The 15,001-nt window shown below is 46.2% G+C and overlaps 1 protein-coding gene across 3 annotated transcripts; it reads left to right on the top strand.

Annotated features, from left to right (window-relative positions):
* Positions 1–10,263: 10,263 nt before the first annotated feature.
* Positions 10,264–14,986, top strand: LOC123093730 (serine carboxypeptidase-like 1). Of its 3 annotated transcripts, none has more exons than XR_006445521.1 (13): positions 10,264–10,550; positions 10,644–10,860; positions 11,065–11,187; positions 11,283–11,385; positions 11,522–11,559; positions 12,079–12,198; positions 12,577–12,657; positions 12,782–12,922; positions 13,120–13,196; positions 13,490–13,608; positions 13,742–13,855; positions 14,006–14,051; positions 14,604–14,986. XR_006445521.1 is itself a non-coding variant. In XM_044515760.1 (13 exons), the coding sequence occupies exons 1-13, from the start codon at positions 10,369–10,371 to the stop codon at positions 14,685–14,687; spliced, it is 1,422 nt and encodes a 473-aa protein (XP_044371695.1). In that variant the 5' UTR covers positions 10,264–10,368; the 3' UTR covers positions 14,688–14,986. The 3 variants fall into 3 exon arrangements, 2 of the variants coding, with proteins under 2 accessions (XP_044371695.1, XP_044371694.1); XM_044515760.1 differs by having other exon boundaries at positions 12,097–12,198; positions 13,120–13,191; XM_044515759.1 differs by having other exon boundaries at positions 13,120–13,191.
* Positions 14,987–15,001: the final 15 nt, after the last annotated feature.

Genomic DNA, 15,001 nt, shown 5'->3' with positions numbered 1-15,001 from the left:
CATCTTGGTGTCCATATCTTGGTATCATATCTTGTGTCACAAGGTTTTGATAGCATATACACAATTGCTATCTTGGTTCGTGAAGTTTTGCATGAAAAAGAACTCAAAAGAGAAAGAACCAAACAAGCTTTTAAGAAAAATAGAAACGATAAGCAAAGAGCTTTCAAGCAAGAACCATAGCATCATACTACATTAATATTCTCATACTTGATCATCTTGGACCATACCATCGGAACACCATACATATAGCATACTTGGGATAGAAATTGTCGCATTTTTCCTTAGTAGGTTATGCACAAGTCTCATATCCGCCTATTATGCAATCGTGCTAGCGTCTCTCTAGCATTGTGCAACACGAGCATTTTCCGTGGATTCCACATTTTGAGCTCATTTTTGGTTGCACGGCCCCATTTATCTTTCCATGTGTGTGTTTCCATGTACCTTCATTTTGCTATTGGTCTACTTGTTGCATTTGCAAATTTGCGAATCTTTTACAACATTATTGAGTCTCACTAACATTTGCCTAAATTTTGTGCCACCATCCTAACCGAGCTCCATCATACACTTTCTTTGTGTAGGTGTGAGAGATTGACGAGATACAATACCAATTGTGTTATTTCCTTGTTACATCATTGAGTGATATTTGATCCACCCTCAACATCGGTCAAGGTACATTTGGTATTGTTCTTCTCTTTCACACACTCACACATTTACTTGAAATGATGGATATGCCAAGTTCTTCTACCAACCCAATCTTCCTCGAGCAAGACGACGACCCGAACACCTACGTCACCAGGAACCACCTCTTCGGTGCACAAAGAGCATTGCATCAACAACAACAAGCATTGAGTGACCGCATCAACAATCTCGCCACCGACTTGCGACTCTCTGAGCAACGTACAAAAGACTACTTCGACAACAAGCTCGACGAAAAAAAACAAGAGAACAATGCAAGAATGGACGAGATTCATGCCTTGTTGGTCAATCGCTCCTCTACTACTTCGTCCTATTCAAGATGGAGCCACTCGAGTCGACACTCCAACGACACCATCTTAGGTTCAAGTACACCGACATCGAACACACTTCAATGAGCCGCGCGCCAAGATCGTCAAGCAAACCGCAATCCTCTACATGGGACCGATCATCAAGAGCAACTCCTAGCGCAAGAACATCAACATCGTCAAAATCAAGCTACATTTGTGCAAGCACAAGAAAGGCAACACCAATGCCAACAAGTGGAAGAACAAGAATGCCCCCGCCAACGAGAGCAAGAGGAAGAGCGAGTGCGCCAACACCAAGATGAAGAAGATGCCGAGGCATAATGTCAACAACAACAACAACAGCGTGAAGCACAAGCTCTTGAGGTGCAAAATGCTCTACTCAATACCAATTGTACTATGATGACCCACAAGTATAGGGGATCTATAGTTGTCCTTTCGGTAAGTAAGAGCGTCGAACCCAACAAGGAGCAGAAGGAAACGACAAGCGATTTTCAGCATGGTATTCTCTGTAAGCACTGAAAATATCGATAACAGATAGTTTTGTGATAAGATAATTCGTAATGGGTAACAAGTAACAAAAGTAACTAAGGTGCAGCAAGGTGGCCCAATCCTTTTTGTAGCAAAGGACACGCCTGTACGAACTCTTATATAAAGGAAAGCGCTCCCGAGGACACATGGGAATTATTGTCAAGTTAGTTTTCAGCATGCTCATATGATTCGCATTTGTTACTTTGATAATTTGATATGTGGGTGGACCGGTGCTTGGGTGCCACCATTCCTTGGACAAGCCTCCACTTATGATTAACCCCTCTCGCAAGCATCCACAACTACAAAAGAAGAATTAAGGTAAACCTAACCATAACATGAAACATATGGATCCAAATCAGCCCCTTACGAAGCAACGCATAAGCTAGGGTTTAAGCTTCTGTCACTCTACCAACCCATCATCTAATTATTACTTCCCAATGCCTTCCCCTAGGCCCAAATAAATGTGAAGTGTCATGTAGTCGATGTTCACAAAACAGCACTAGAGGAAAGATAACATATATCTCATCAAAATATCGAATGAATACCAAATTCACATGATTACTTATAAAAGACTTCTCCCATGTCCTCAGGAAAAAACATAACTAATCACAAAGCATATTCATGTTCATAATCATAGGAGTATTAATTATCATTAAGGATCTGAACATACGATCTTCCACCGAATAAACCAACTAGCATCAACTACAAGGAGTAATCAACACTACTAGCAACCCAAAGGTACCAATCTGAAGTTTTGAGACCAAGATCGAATACAAGAGATGAAGTAGGATTTGAGAGGAGATGGTGCTCGTGAAGATGTTGATGGAGTTTGACCCCCTCTCGATGAGAGGACCGATGCTGATGACGATGGCGATGATTTCCCCCTCCTGGAGGGATGTTTCCCCGACAGAACAGCTCTGCCGGGGCCCTAGATTGGTGCTGCCCAGGTTCCGCCTCGAGACGGTGACGCTTAGTCTCGAAAGCTTCCTTCTGATTTTTTTCCAGGTCAAAACACACCATATAGCAGAAGATGGGCGTCGGGGGCCTTCTAGGGGGCCCACAAGGACGGAGGGCACGCCCAGGGGGTAGGGCGCGCCCTCCATCCTTGTGGATGGTAGGTGCCCCCTCTGGTGCTCTCTTCGCCCAATATTTTATATATTTTCCAAAAACATTCTCCGTGAAGTTTCAGGACTTTTGGAGTTGTGCAGAATAGGTCTCTAATATTTGCTCCTTTTCTAGTCCAAAATTCCAGTTGCCGATATTCTCCCTCTTCATGTAAACCTTATAAAATAAGATAGAAAAGGCATAAATATTGTGATATAACATGTAATAACAGCCCATAATGCAATAAATATCAATAGAAAAGCATGAAGCAAAATGGACGTATCAACTCCCCCAAGATTAGACCTCGCTTGTCCCAAGCGAAAACCGATATCGAAAAATATGTCCACATGTTTAGAGATAGAGGTGTCGATAAAATAAAATACAGACATGAGGGCATCATGACCATCTTTAGAACAACAACACATAATGTCATATAATTTCTTATGCTAAAGTAACAATTCATTCACAAGGTAAAGTATGAACCAGAAACTTCATTGAAAACTAACAAACTATGATCTCAGACATTGAAGCAATTGCAATTTATCATAACATCGGAAAGAGTCAATATAAGATCTTTTCAGCAAGTCCACATACTCAACTATCATTTAGTCTTTCACAATTGCTAACACTCACGTGATACTTATGGGTACAAAGTTTCAATCAGACACAAAGAAAGATAGGGGCTTATAGTTTTGCCTCCCAACATTTTACCTTAAGGGTAATGTCAACAATAATACTTTATGAAAACCTACATCCGAGAACATAGTGCTTGCCAAAGGAAAAAGTGTAAAAGGGAAAGGTGAAGATCACCATGACTCTTGTATAAGGGTAGAAAGTAAAAATAAAAGATAGGCCCTTCGCAAAGGGAAGCAGAGCTTGGCATGCACTTTTATGGTTGGATGCACAAAATCTTAGTGCAAAAGAACGTCACTTTACATTGCTGCTTGTGATAAAGAACTTTATTATGCAATCCGTCTCTTTTATTTTTTCCATATCACAAGTTCGTATAAAGCTTATTTTCTTCACACTAATAGATCATACATATTTAGAGAGCAATTTTTATTGCTTGCACCTATGACAACTGAGTCGGTCGCCTTTAGGAGACACCAAGACCACTCCGACCCCGGAGCCAAGGAGCATCTTGGAGCCGTCAAAAAACATCGTCCAGTTCTCAGGGAGACTCAGGACGGGCTGCTCTTGTTCTATCCATTCGGCGAGGAAATCCACCAGGGCTTACAACTTGATGGCTTTCTTCGTTTCAAACTTGATATCCAGTGGAAGGAGCTTGATGGCCAACTATGCCACTCGGCCTATGGCGTCTATGTTGTTCATGATCTTAAGCAGAGGGGCGTCACTTATCACCGTGACCGAGTGCTCTTGGAAGTAATGTGCCACCTTCTTTGCAATCTGATAGATCCCATATACTAGCTTCTGGTAATGCAAATACCTCCGCTTGGAAGGGTTCAGGACTTCAGAGATGTAGTAGACTACTTATTGGTGCTCGAAGGTCTCGCCTTGTTCCTCCCGCTCCACAATGAGTACCGTGCTAACAACTTGGCTCGTGGCCGCGATGTACAAGAGGAGTGGCTCTTTGCTACTCGGAGCTGCTAGCACCGACTGGGTGGAAAGCAGGGTTTTGAGTTCCTGGAACGTAGCCTACGCTTCAGGATTCCACTTGAACCTGTCAGACTTCTTCATTAATCGGTAAAGCGGCAGGGCTTTTTCACCGAGTCTTGAGATAAATCTACTCAGGGCTTCCAAACAACCTGTGAGGCATTGTACGTCATGGATACGCTCTGGTTGTTTCATTCAGACGATTGTTCTGATCTTTTCAGGGTTTGTGTCAACCCCGCGTTCAGAAACGAGGAAGCCGAGTAACTTGCCGGCAGGGACCCCAAAGGTATACTTAGCTGGGTTGAGCTTGATGCCAAAAGTGCGTCAATTAGCGAAGGTCTCGGCGAGGTCAGTCGGGAGGTCGGAACCTTTCTTGGACTTGACCATGATGTCATCCATATAGGCCTCCATGTTCCGGCTGATTTGTTTCCGCAAGCACTTCTGAATCATACGCTGGAACATGGACCCAGCATTTTTCAACCCGAATGACATAGTAATATAGCAAAAACACCCGAATGGGGTCATGAATGTTGTTTTTATTTCATCAGGACCATACTTTCGGATTTGGTGGTACCCGCAAACGATAACCGCTCACACCCGGCAGTAGAATCTACTATCTGATCTATGCATGGGAGAGGGAAATGATCCTTCAGGCAGGCCTGATTGATGTGCTTAAAATCAATGCACATTGGGAGAGAGTTATTTTTCTTCGGCACCATGACGATTTTGGCAAGTCACTTGGAGTGGTACACCTCTCGAATGAATTCGGCGGCCAAAAGCCATGCTATCTCTTCGCCAATCGCCTTGCGCTTCTCAGTCGAAGAGCGTCGAAGGTGCTCCTTGATAGGCTTCATCGTTGAGTCGACGCGGTGTCTGTGCTCGGCCAACTCCCTGGGAACACCCGACATATCATAAGGCTTCCATGCGAAGATGTCCTAGTTCCCACGGAGGAACTGGACGAGCTCACCTTCCTATTTGCTATCAAGGGTGGTGGAGATGTTGGTCGGGGAAGCATTTGGGTCCACAGGATGAATGTGTACTAGCTTCATCTCTCCTGCCGACTGGAAAGCGGATTCCACAGTCGGCTTTTTGGACTTCAGTAGCTCACTCGAGTCCACCGCCTTCTTGTACTCATCCAACTCGGCCATTACCATCTATTTGTCGGTGATCTGGGAGCCCTTCTGGAGACATTCTTTGGCCAACTTCCGATTGCACATGATGGTGATCATGCCCTTTGGCCCTGGCATTCTAAGCTTAAGTTATACGTAACACAGACGGGCCATGAATCATGCGTAGGCGGGCCTACCTAGGATAGTGTGGTAAGCACTCTAGAAGTCTACCACCTTGAAAGTCAGCCTCCTTTCAAAAGTTCTTCTCTTCGCCAAATATGACGTCGAGGGTGATCTATCTGAGTGATTTAGCCTTCTTCCCGGGGATTACCCCGTGGAACTACATATTGCTCTTGCTGAGTCAGGATCGAAATGCCCATTGCCTCCAATGTGTCGGCATAAATAATGTTGAGTCCGTTGTCTCCATCCATTAGGACTTTGCGCAATCGGACCCCTCCGACAGCCGGTTCAACCACCAAAGCATGCCGCCCAGGGGGTCGAAATGTGGGCTAGGTGGTCCGACTGATCGGAGGTCACTGGTGTCTTGGCCCAGTCGAGGTATTTGGTGATAGTCGGAACTGCCATGTTGACCTCTCGGTTAATAACCTTGAGGCGACTCTTGTAATCAATGTCGGCGAAGATCATCAAGACTTTCTCGATGTTAGGGTACCCGGAAGTACCTTTGCCTCTGTCATCGTCTTTGTCTTCATCTTTGTTCTCGGAGGAATCTTGCCGCATCTCTTGCTTCAGGAGTTGGTACTCCTGAGTGGTATGCTTGGGCAGAATTAAATTGCCCCCCTCGTCTTTCTTCGTATGGATCTGGTAGGGTTGATCGAGGATGCAACTCTTCAGGGCGACTTGCTTCTTCACCTTCCAGTATTTCTTGTGCTTTTGGGAGCCTTTGCTTTTGCCTTGGACAACCAGGGATGTAACCTCAGTGCTCCCTCTAGCTTCAGCCTTCCGCTTGTGCTTCTTGCCCTTGTTGTCCGACTGGTGAGCATCGCCTGCTCGTCTTTTGTCGCTTCTCATCCGGTCTTCCTCTTCACTGTTGACGTACCGATTGGCTATCTCCATAGCTTGACTGAGAGTCAGGGTCTCAGTTCGGCCGAATTCATGTTCAGCTCACGGTGTCTGACTCCGGCCTTGAAGGCGCAGATCGCCTGGTGCTCAAGTGACGTTCTCCACGTATTGTGCAAGGTAGTCCACTACTGAATGAACTCGCGGGGAGTCTCGTTTGGCCTTTGTACACAGTGCTGCAACTCGGCCAGACCACCTGGTCTCTTGTAAGTGCCTTTAAAAGTTTTGACGAATACTCTCGCCAAATCGTCCAAACAGAATATGCTGCCTGGCGGGAGCCGTGTCAGCCAAGCCCGAGCGAAGCCCTCGAGCATCAGAGTTAGGTGCTTCATGGCCACATTGTCGTTGCCGCCGTTGATCTGGACTGCCACTCGGTAATCTTCCAGCTAGATCTCTGGCTTGGACTCGCCGGTGAACTTGCTGATCCCAGTAGCCAACCTGTAGTTGTTGGGAATCTCTATTGCCTGTATATAACAGCTGAAACACTCGGGACCTGATGGTACAGAACCACTCGGAACGTCGGCATCTTGGCCTTCTCGCAAGGCCCGGCCCCTATCGACTAGGTTCTGAGCGAGAACTCATCTCACGTTGAAATGCGGGTCTCGGGTGTCCCTCATGTGATGAGTGAGACTTGGCCTATGATTGTCGGCATGCGTCTGTCTGTCATCGTAGGGCTGGCGCCCATACGTGCCATCTCGTGGTGGAGGCATCAGGGCGCGATCGTAGTTGTCGTGACGCTAGGGTGACGCAGCTCGACCGCGCCTCTGATGTTCGTGGTGATCTCTTGAGGAGGATGTGGCTCGGTACCTGCCAGAGCCGAGTGGGCTATGAGTCGACTGAACGGTCTCTGCGTGCACTGATGAGGTGTGGATACCGTCTCTGGACTGGGACACAACCGCAGTTTGCGATAGTGCCGTCTTTAGGGGCGGTTGGATCTACCAAATCCCCTCTCCAGCTGCTGAGTCGGAGGGCTGGATGGAATCCACGATCCGAGCAGCGGCCGCTAGATTTTGTAGCGGAGTACTGAGGACTTGATACTTACGAGATTGGTCACTCGAGAAGAGCCGGCACTTATGCCGACTGGAACTAGGTTGACAGCGCTCACGGTCGTCCAGCTCCCTCTGAAGCAAGCGATCGCGCTCGGCCAGGGTGGCCAGGCGAGTCGACTCCATGGCCAATGCCTCGGGGTCGTCCCGGTGATGGGGGTGTTCAGGAGCTGCTCGTTCCTGAGCTCGTCTCGTTGCTCCCGGGTGAGAGTCTGAGGCACGTATGGCTTGTGGCCCCTGGCGTCACCGTCAGTGTTGCCGTGTGACACACTCGCACGCGCTGTCTCGAGCGTTGGTGTACCCTGGGGGTGCGCGGTGCTCGGAGTTGTCCGCCATGAGAACTTCGGCGGTCGACTCAATGCTTTCGCACTCGGACTCCTCAGAGGAATCGCCGAGTGACCCATCAGAGAGGTCGAGGGCGGGCTCGTCGAACTCAAGAGCCGCCACATGTTCCGCCGCGGCCTGTGTGGCCACAGCGTGTTTGACACAGCGTTGCAACCGCGAGCGCCCGAAACGCTTGCGGCGGCGTGCGAGGGTAGGGCGAGCGGCCACTCAGTACGGATCCGAGGGCTGTCGGAGTAGGACTCTGTAGGATGATGCGCGGAAATGTGTCGCGTCGCGGACGGGCAGCGCCTCCACGTCCAGTGGGGCCTCGCGAAGCCACACTGAGTCGTCGGCGATGAAGGAGAGTGTCCCGAAATGAATTTTACCGCCGACTGACATGATGATGAAGAATTCCACCTACGCTGTGAAAGTTTGCTAGACGCCTAGCCCCATGGTGGGCGCCAACTATCGGGGTTACGATCCTGACATGAGTACTAGGGGTACGAATATGGGGGCAGAACCTAGCTACGGTGCAGGTGTGACACCCGGTGTTTAACGAGTTTAGGCCCCTCTCGGCGGAGGTAACAGCCCTATGTCTCGTGCCCTTATGCTTGCTTCTATTTTATGGATATGGTTACAAAGATTGCTCGTCCCCGCCTATGGAGGGGGTGCAGCTTATATAGAGTGTGTCGCAGCCCCATGTCTCCCACGTCGCCGAGGCATTTAATGACACTAAAGGCATCAGTTACAGGTGTGATGAATCTCTACTACGACAGTTACAGGTAACGGTAGCCTTGACTCTTGTTAAAGGTTGACTTAGGATTCCTCGACTGTTGCAGCTCCTAGGACACCCTCTTGTCTCCTTGGTCCGAGTGGTGATTCATTAGCCGAGTGGTGTGTGGTTGTCCGAGTGCCGTTGAGCCATCAGAGTGGACTTTCTAATGTATGCATCCGAGTGCTGGCATGGTCCAGGGACCTATCCCTGGTGGTGATGGGCCCCATGTGGGTCCAAATGATGGGTCCTTGACCCTACCTGTAATACGTGACCTCATCACCGGGCAAGCGTCTGGGTCTCCAATTAGGTTGTGGAGATCGCCCCGAGTGATTTATACGAGTCTCGGTGACCGCCCCCATGGGTTGCCAAAGTGTATGGGTACCGGTGACCGCCCTCAAGGGTTTCTATTTGTACGGGTTCGGAGACCGCCCTCAAGGGTCTCTTAGTGGGGAATCACGGCATCTTGTGTTGTGCAAGGGCCTGAGGAGATTACGGTGGCCCTAGTTGCTTCGGGGGGAACATTCTGCCTTCACACCGCTCCAAACGGAGATTAACATCCGCAAGCGTGAACTTCGGAATACATCCTCGTCTCCGCATGCCTCGGTTATCTCTTATCCAAGCCATTTACTTATGCACTTTACTTTGTGATAGTCATAGTGTTTCTTGATATATATCTTGCTATCACTTAGTTGTTTATCTTGCTTAGCATAAGTTGTTGGTGCACATACGTGAGACTAGTTGTTTTAGGTTTTGTACTTGACAAATTAAACGCTAGTTTTATTTCGCATTTGTTCAAGCCTAAATCGTAATTATTTAAAGTGTCTATTCAACACCCCCTAAGCGACATCCACAATCTTTCAGCGTGCTCTACGCGAGATCAAAGGGAAAAAGGCTTGGGTGGCTGCAGGTGGGACCGAGCGGGGAGCCCTGACGCGTCCGGACGCCCTTATATAACGTCTCTATATTCGGTCCTAATTTGAGGGTTGACGGTCAGTTCGGATGTTTCACTGATCGGACGGACGTTCCAAACTTTAGAAGTAAATAGAGGGGCGGTGCTCTGAGATCCCCGCCTACTCGGGTGTGCAACTCGGCAGCGTCGTAATCTGCATTAACGCTCGGGCCCCATGCGCTGCCCAGCATCGAAGAAAAAAGCAGCTACTGGAAACACTGAAGCAACGACACTGCTAGCTGTCAGGCACGCATGGAGAGAACCGCCCAATTTCGTCCAATCAGCGTATGTGATGTAACACTAGTCTATGTTGATGCTAGCGGCAAGATTAAAGCTCTCTTTTTCGTTGAAACTTAACCTAAGAAAACAGCAGCAGCTGACAGTGACGATGGAGATAAGGTACGTGTGGCAGCTCGTTGGTTGGGACATGGCCGATCCTGCTCCGGCCGCGCGGTCCGTGGAAAACCACGGAGAGATCGGACACATGCAGGGTTAATTAAGTGAGTATGGGGTGTTGATTTCAGGGCACCGGAAGGTTAATCGATCCGTCGTACTCCCTCCTATTAGTTTAGGAGGGAGTATGAATTCAAGGTTTAAAATAGATTTTATTCTTGTCCGCATACGTTGTGTTAAGATACGTATGTGCACGCGCTGTCACGTCATGCAAGTGACGATGCTGATTCATGCTGATTCGGATAGGTACCACTCCCAGTACAAGTTTTTCATACCGTAGTGCATAGTGCCGTGTGTTCACAATCAAATCACGTCAGCTGGTGCAACTTTTGCCGCTTGCGGTGCCGTACGTCCTCTCCTGCTGATCGATAGAGAGCCCAGCTTAGCTATGGCGACAAGGCCGCCCCACCGACCGCCGCTTGTGCAATCGTTCTCCCTGCTGCTGCTTCTCCTCCTCCTCCTCCTCCTCCTCCATCCTTTCCTCTCCACCGGGACGCCGTCTATCACCACCAAAGCCGTGCCGCGGCTGCCGGGTTTCGCCGGACCCCTGCCCTTCTCCCTCGAAACAGGGTATGCTCTGCTCGCTCTCTCCTAAGTTGTCGTCGTCGTCGTCTTCTTCTTCTTCCTCCTCCTCGGTTAACTCGGTCGTGCGGTACGGCGTAGGTACGTGGAGCTGGACGACGGCGTCCGCCTCTTCTACTACTTCATCCAGTCGGAGCGCGACCCGGCGGAGGACCCCGTCCTGCTCTGGCTCACCGGCGGGCCCGGCTGCTCCGCCCTCTCCGGCCTCGTCTACGAGATCGGCCCTTTCCACTTCGACTTCCATGGCTACACGGGAGGCCTACCCACTCTGCTCTACAAGCCAGCGTCTTGGACCAAGGTTAACCCCGCTCCCCCTTTCGTTTTGTTACAGAAATAATCCTTCAAATGTGCTGCATCTGTTAGGAGGGAGGGACCCTTTTGCTACAATAACAGTGCACTTTTTGTTACAATCCCCTGAATTTTTTGTTGATATGACAAAATTAAAAATCCCCCTTTGCAGAGGAGAAATTGTAATGTGTACTTGTTGTGTCATATATTGTAGGTTAGCAATGTCATCTTTGTGGACGCTCCGGCAGGGACAGGCTTCTCGTATGCGACCAGAGACAAGAGAACCATACCCAGTGACACACTTGTTATTCAACAGCTGCACGTCTTCCTCGAAACGGTCTCCGCCTGCTATAATTTATACGCATTTTCTACTAGGATGTACAAGTTCATCATCTGTGCAATTTCCCAATTGCTTCTTTGTTGTCTCTACAGTGGTTTGATGAGCATCCACAGTTCTTGTCGAATCCGCTCTACATTTCGGGTGATTCATATAGCGGTATAATCATACCTTCTCTTGCTATGAAAATTGCTAAAGGTAATTCAACTTCCTTCACGCTCCCCATCTCTATCAACAAGGATTATTCTGCGTACAAGTTTATTCAAAGCACATGCATTTCTTTTCAGGGTATAAAGTGCATCTTTTAATTAACTACATGTCGCTTTCATTCTAGGGATAGAAGTTGGTGATGAGCGACTCGTTAATCTCAAGGTATTGATAACAATTACTTCCATAACTTCTCTTCCGACACATATTATTCATGGTTCCTATTTGTGCCATCATAATGTTTCTTATTCTCTTTCTAAAATCAGTAACATCATTTCTAGTGGTGAGGGCCAGGTTTTCCATGTATCAAGGTCAACAAATTTTAGTCTAAGAACACAACACTGGGAAAACCAAATATAATCTATGTTTTAATTTGAATATTTATATTCAAATATTTGTCTGAATCGGGTATATGAATTTCTTGAACTTCAGTGGGTTCAAACACATGGTTACCATGTTTGGGTGAAATTCACCCTTTTATCTTTTCCATTTTTGGTCAATTTTCTATTCACTTACAAATAAACAACTCTATTTTCATTTATGCCTTTTGCAGTTGAAACTTTGCAATGACCTTTTGCTTATATGCACTGTCAGAACACAATATGTTTAGCATGCCTACAGATATGTCAAGCTGCGGTCCTCACATGATCTCTTTAAGGAGTTAGAATCTTACCAACATGGAAGTTTATCTTAATTGATCAGGGTGTCATTGTTGGCAATCCGTTGACTGATACAACGACGGTCTTCAACGCTCGAATTCCATTTCTTCATGGGATGGGAATTATACCAGATGAAATCTATGAGGTGACATAGTGACGACATATTTAAGTTTACCTTTTGAGAGTAATTTATGTGTATGCTATATGAAAATGACTACTACAAATTTACATTTGGTATCAGCCTGCTTCTTACTTTTCAAAAAAAAAATCAGCCTGCTACCCCTCTAGTCAAGTACTACCTCCGTAAACTAATATAAGAGTGTTTAGATCATTACTTTAGTAATCTAAACGCTCTTATATTAGTTTACAGAGGGAGTATAATGCTTCTCAGTCAGTAAAAATTATATTAACTTAAATACTGAATTTGGTCAAGTGCATCCCTATTTATTTGGAATATCATGGAACAATATATAGTTAAGCACAGTGCAGAAAATATGATAAGCTTGTGATATTCACCTTGCAGGCTGCTCGCGAAGATTGTGGAGGAGAATATCGCTGGCCATCGAACTCCCATTGTGCCAATTCCCTCCAAGAAATCCAAGAGGTGAGTGACAGTACCAGCCCCAAATGTGTTGATTATCCCGGTAGCAATCGCACGACACGCTTAGCTAGCACAAGCAGCTTGCTGGTTGATGATTTGGTCAGCATTTTTGGCTTTTGTGATACAGTGCATGAGGGGCTTAAACGATGTACACGTCTTGGAGCAAATCTGTCCAGAATATCCAAGCCTCACCCTTGACAAGCAGCCGACGTCGCGAGATCATGGAAGGAGAAGGCTAACAGAGTCCGCAGTTTCGTCTCTGTGCAGGGTAAACGTCTCAATTACCATTCTTAGTTTCTTCTCAGTTTTTATTTTCACTTCTCGTATTTTTACTTCTTGCTTTTTGTTTTTTTTACTTCTTGCTTGCTTTGTCAAAATCTGTAATCGGTTCCATTTTGTTATTCTTATTTTACGGTGTTAACTGCATCGACATCTTAACTGTTGTGCTTCATTTGTTTGATGCAGAATGCCACATACTTCCTGTCCGAGTTGTGGACAAATGACGAAGCTGTAAGGGAGAGTTTGGGTATTCACAAGGTAAGGTAGGGTGGGACTAGCTTAGAGGTATATGTATTCTTACTTGATAAAGTGGTTGACTGGCCGTAACTAGAGCTAGGAAACGGGAATTGCTCCTACCGTTTTAATAACAAGGTAGGAGGTCAGAATTGGAAGAGAAATGTTTTAGTGATTATATATTGACATTTTATTATCAGCTTTAACTAATCCCTAGGCTTTTCTTTGCACTGGGAGAATTCTCCGCATGCCACCAAATAAGAAGCCCATGTTCCACCAACAACGAAGGGCTTATTTGGTAAATATGGTGTATGTTGTGCAGGAAACCGTTCCATCATGGCTACGATGTGATTTCAATCTACCTTACACGAATGAAATCAGCAGCACGGTCGATGATCATTTAGCCTTGATTACTAGAGGATACCGGGCTATGATATACAGGTAAGCACGCGTGCTAATATACGTTTCACCTGAATAGTCATTTGATGATGGAAATATACACTTGGGTGAACAGTCGCTTAATTAATTACAACCGTAAGCTAATAACTAGATTCGTTGTTTCATGATGCTGCAGTGGAGATCATGACAGTAAAATATCCTATGTTGACACCCAAGCATGGATCAGACGACTTAACCTGCCCATCACAGACCGTTGGCGACCATGGCATCTGGACGACCAAATTGTGGGGTAAGGACGCCGACCCAGCACAACTTATACGTTCTGGCTGTGTGCACCTCTGGTGCAGAGGCCTAGTGTGTTTATAGTGGAAAGCTGAGCAGTCGTAGTTCACATATTGATGCCTTACACGTCGCCTTTTCTTTCTCTTGTTTTGCATAGATACACAAGAACTTACTCCAACAATCTGACATACGCAACCGTGAAGGTACGTGCGCCATTAACTGCTTTCAGGTTTAACTTGAGCTTAATTACCAAAGCTAGTTAGCATCCATAACAAGTACTCCCTCTTTAACTTGATATAAGACATATTTTGACACTATGATAGTATAAAGAAACGTCTTATACTCCCTCCGTTTCTTTTTAGTCTGCATATAAGATTTGGTCAAAGTCAAACTACACAAAGTTTGACCAAATTTATATAAAAATATATGAACATCTACAATACTAAAACTAATGGTGCATCTGATAATATTGATGTTATATTGTGAATGTTTATATTTTTTAATATAAAGTTAGTCAAACTCAACAAAGCTTGACTTTGACCAAACCTTATATGCGGACTAAAAAGAAACAGAGGGAGTATTAAGTTACAAAGGGAGTAATCTAGTACTTACTTTGTCCGGAATTAGCCGACGCTCAAACTTATGTATCTAGACGTATTTTAATGCTAGATAAATATGTTTGAGCGTCAACTAATTCCGGACGGAGTAAGTAAAAAATCAATTGTGATTTGGTTAATTTAAATATGTGCGTGTAGGGCGCTGGCCACACAGCCCCGGAGTACATGCCAAGGGAGTGCCTGGCTATGATCGATAGATGGCTTTCCGGTGAGCCTCTTTGAGCGATCAACTGATGATGTGGCAGTGCAGAAGATTGCTAGCAAGGTGTGCTGTATAAGTGACAAATAAGAGAATAGACATGTATGTGTTGTATTGCGGCTTTTGAGCCGTGAGCATTCATTGAGCTTACTTGAGCTTGTGGGCAGTGGCGAAGCCACGTTCCAGTAGTGTAGTCACTTGACCACACAACATTTTGGTGAAACTCTTAATTACAAGTAAAAATTATGCCGAAGATGGTAGAAAATTTGTAAATACACATGTATTTTACATTATAAGTTTAAATTGACATCACATACTTGAACTTCTGGCACCGCCA

This window comes from Triticum aestivum, chromosome 4B, assembly GCF_018294505.1.
Source record: "Triticum aestivum cultivar Chinese Spring chromosome 4B, IWGSC CS RefSeq v2.1, whole genome shotgun sequence".
Taxonomy (NCBI): domain Eukaryota; kingdom Viridiplantae; phylum Streptophyta; class Magnoliopsida; order Poales; family Poaceae; genus Triticum; species Triticum aestivum.
This window is presented reverse-complemented; position numbering and strand designations above follow the sequence as displayed.

Coding starts and splice junctions, on each gene's coding strand:
- LOC123093730 (XM_044515759.1), top strand. CDS start 10,369: ATGGCGACAAGGCCGCCCCACCGACCGCCGCTTGTGCAATCGTTCTCC. Junction 10,861..11,064: donor AGCCAGCGTCTTGGACCAAG/GTTAACCCCGCT, acceptor CATATATTGTAG/GTTAGCAATGTCATCTTTGT. Junction 14,052..14,603: donor TGACATACGCAACCGTGAAG/GTACGTGCGCCA, acceptor ATGTGCGTGTAG/GGCGCTGGCCACACAGCCCC.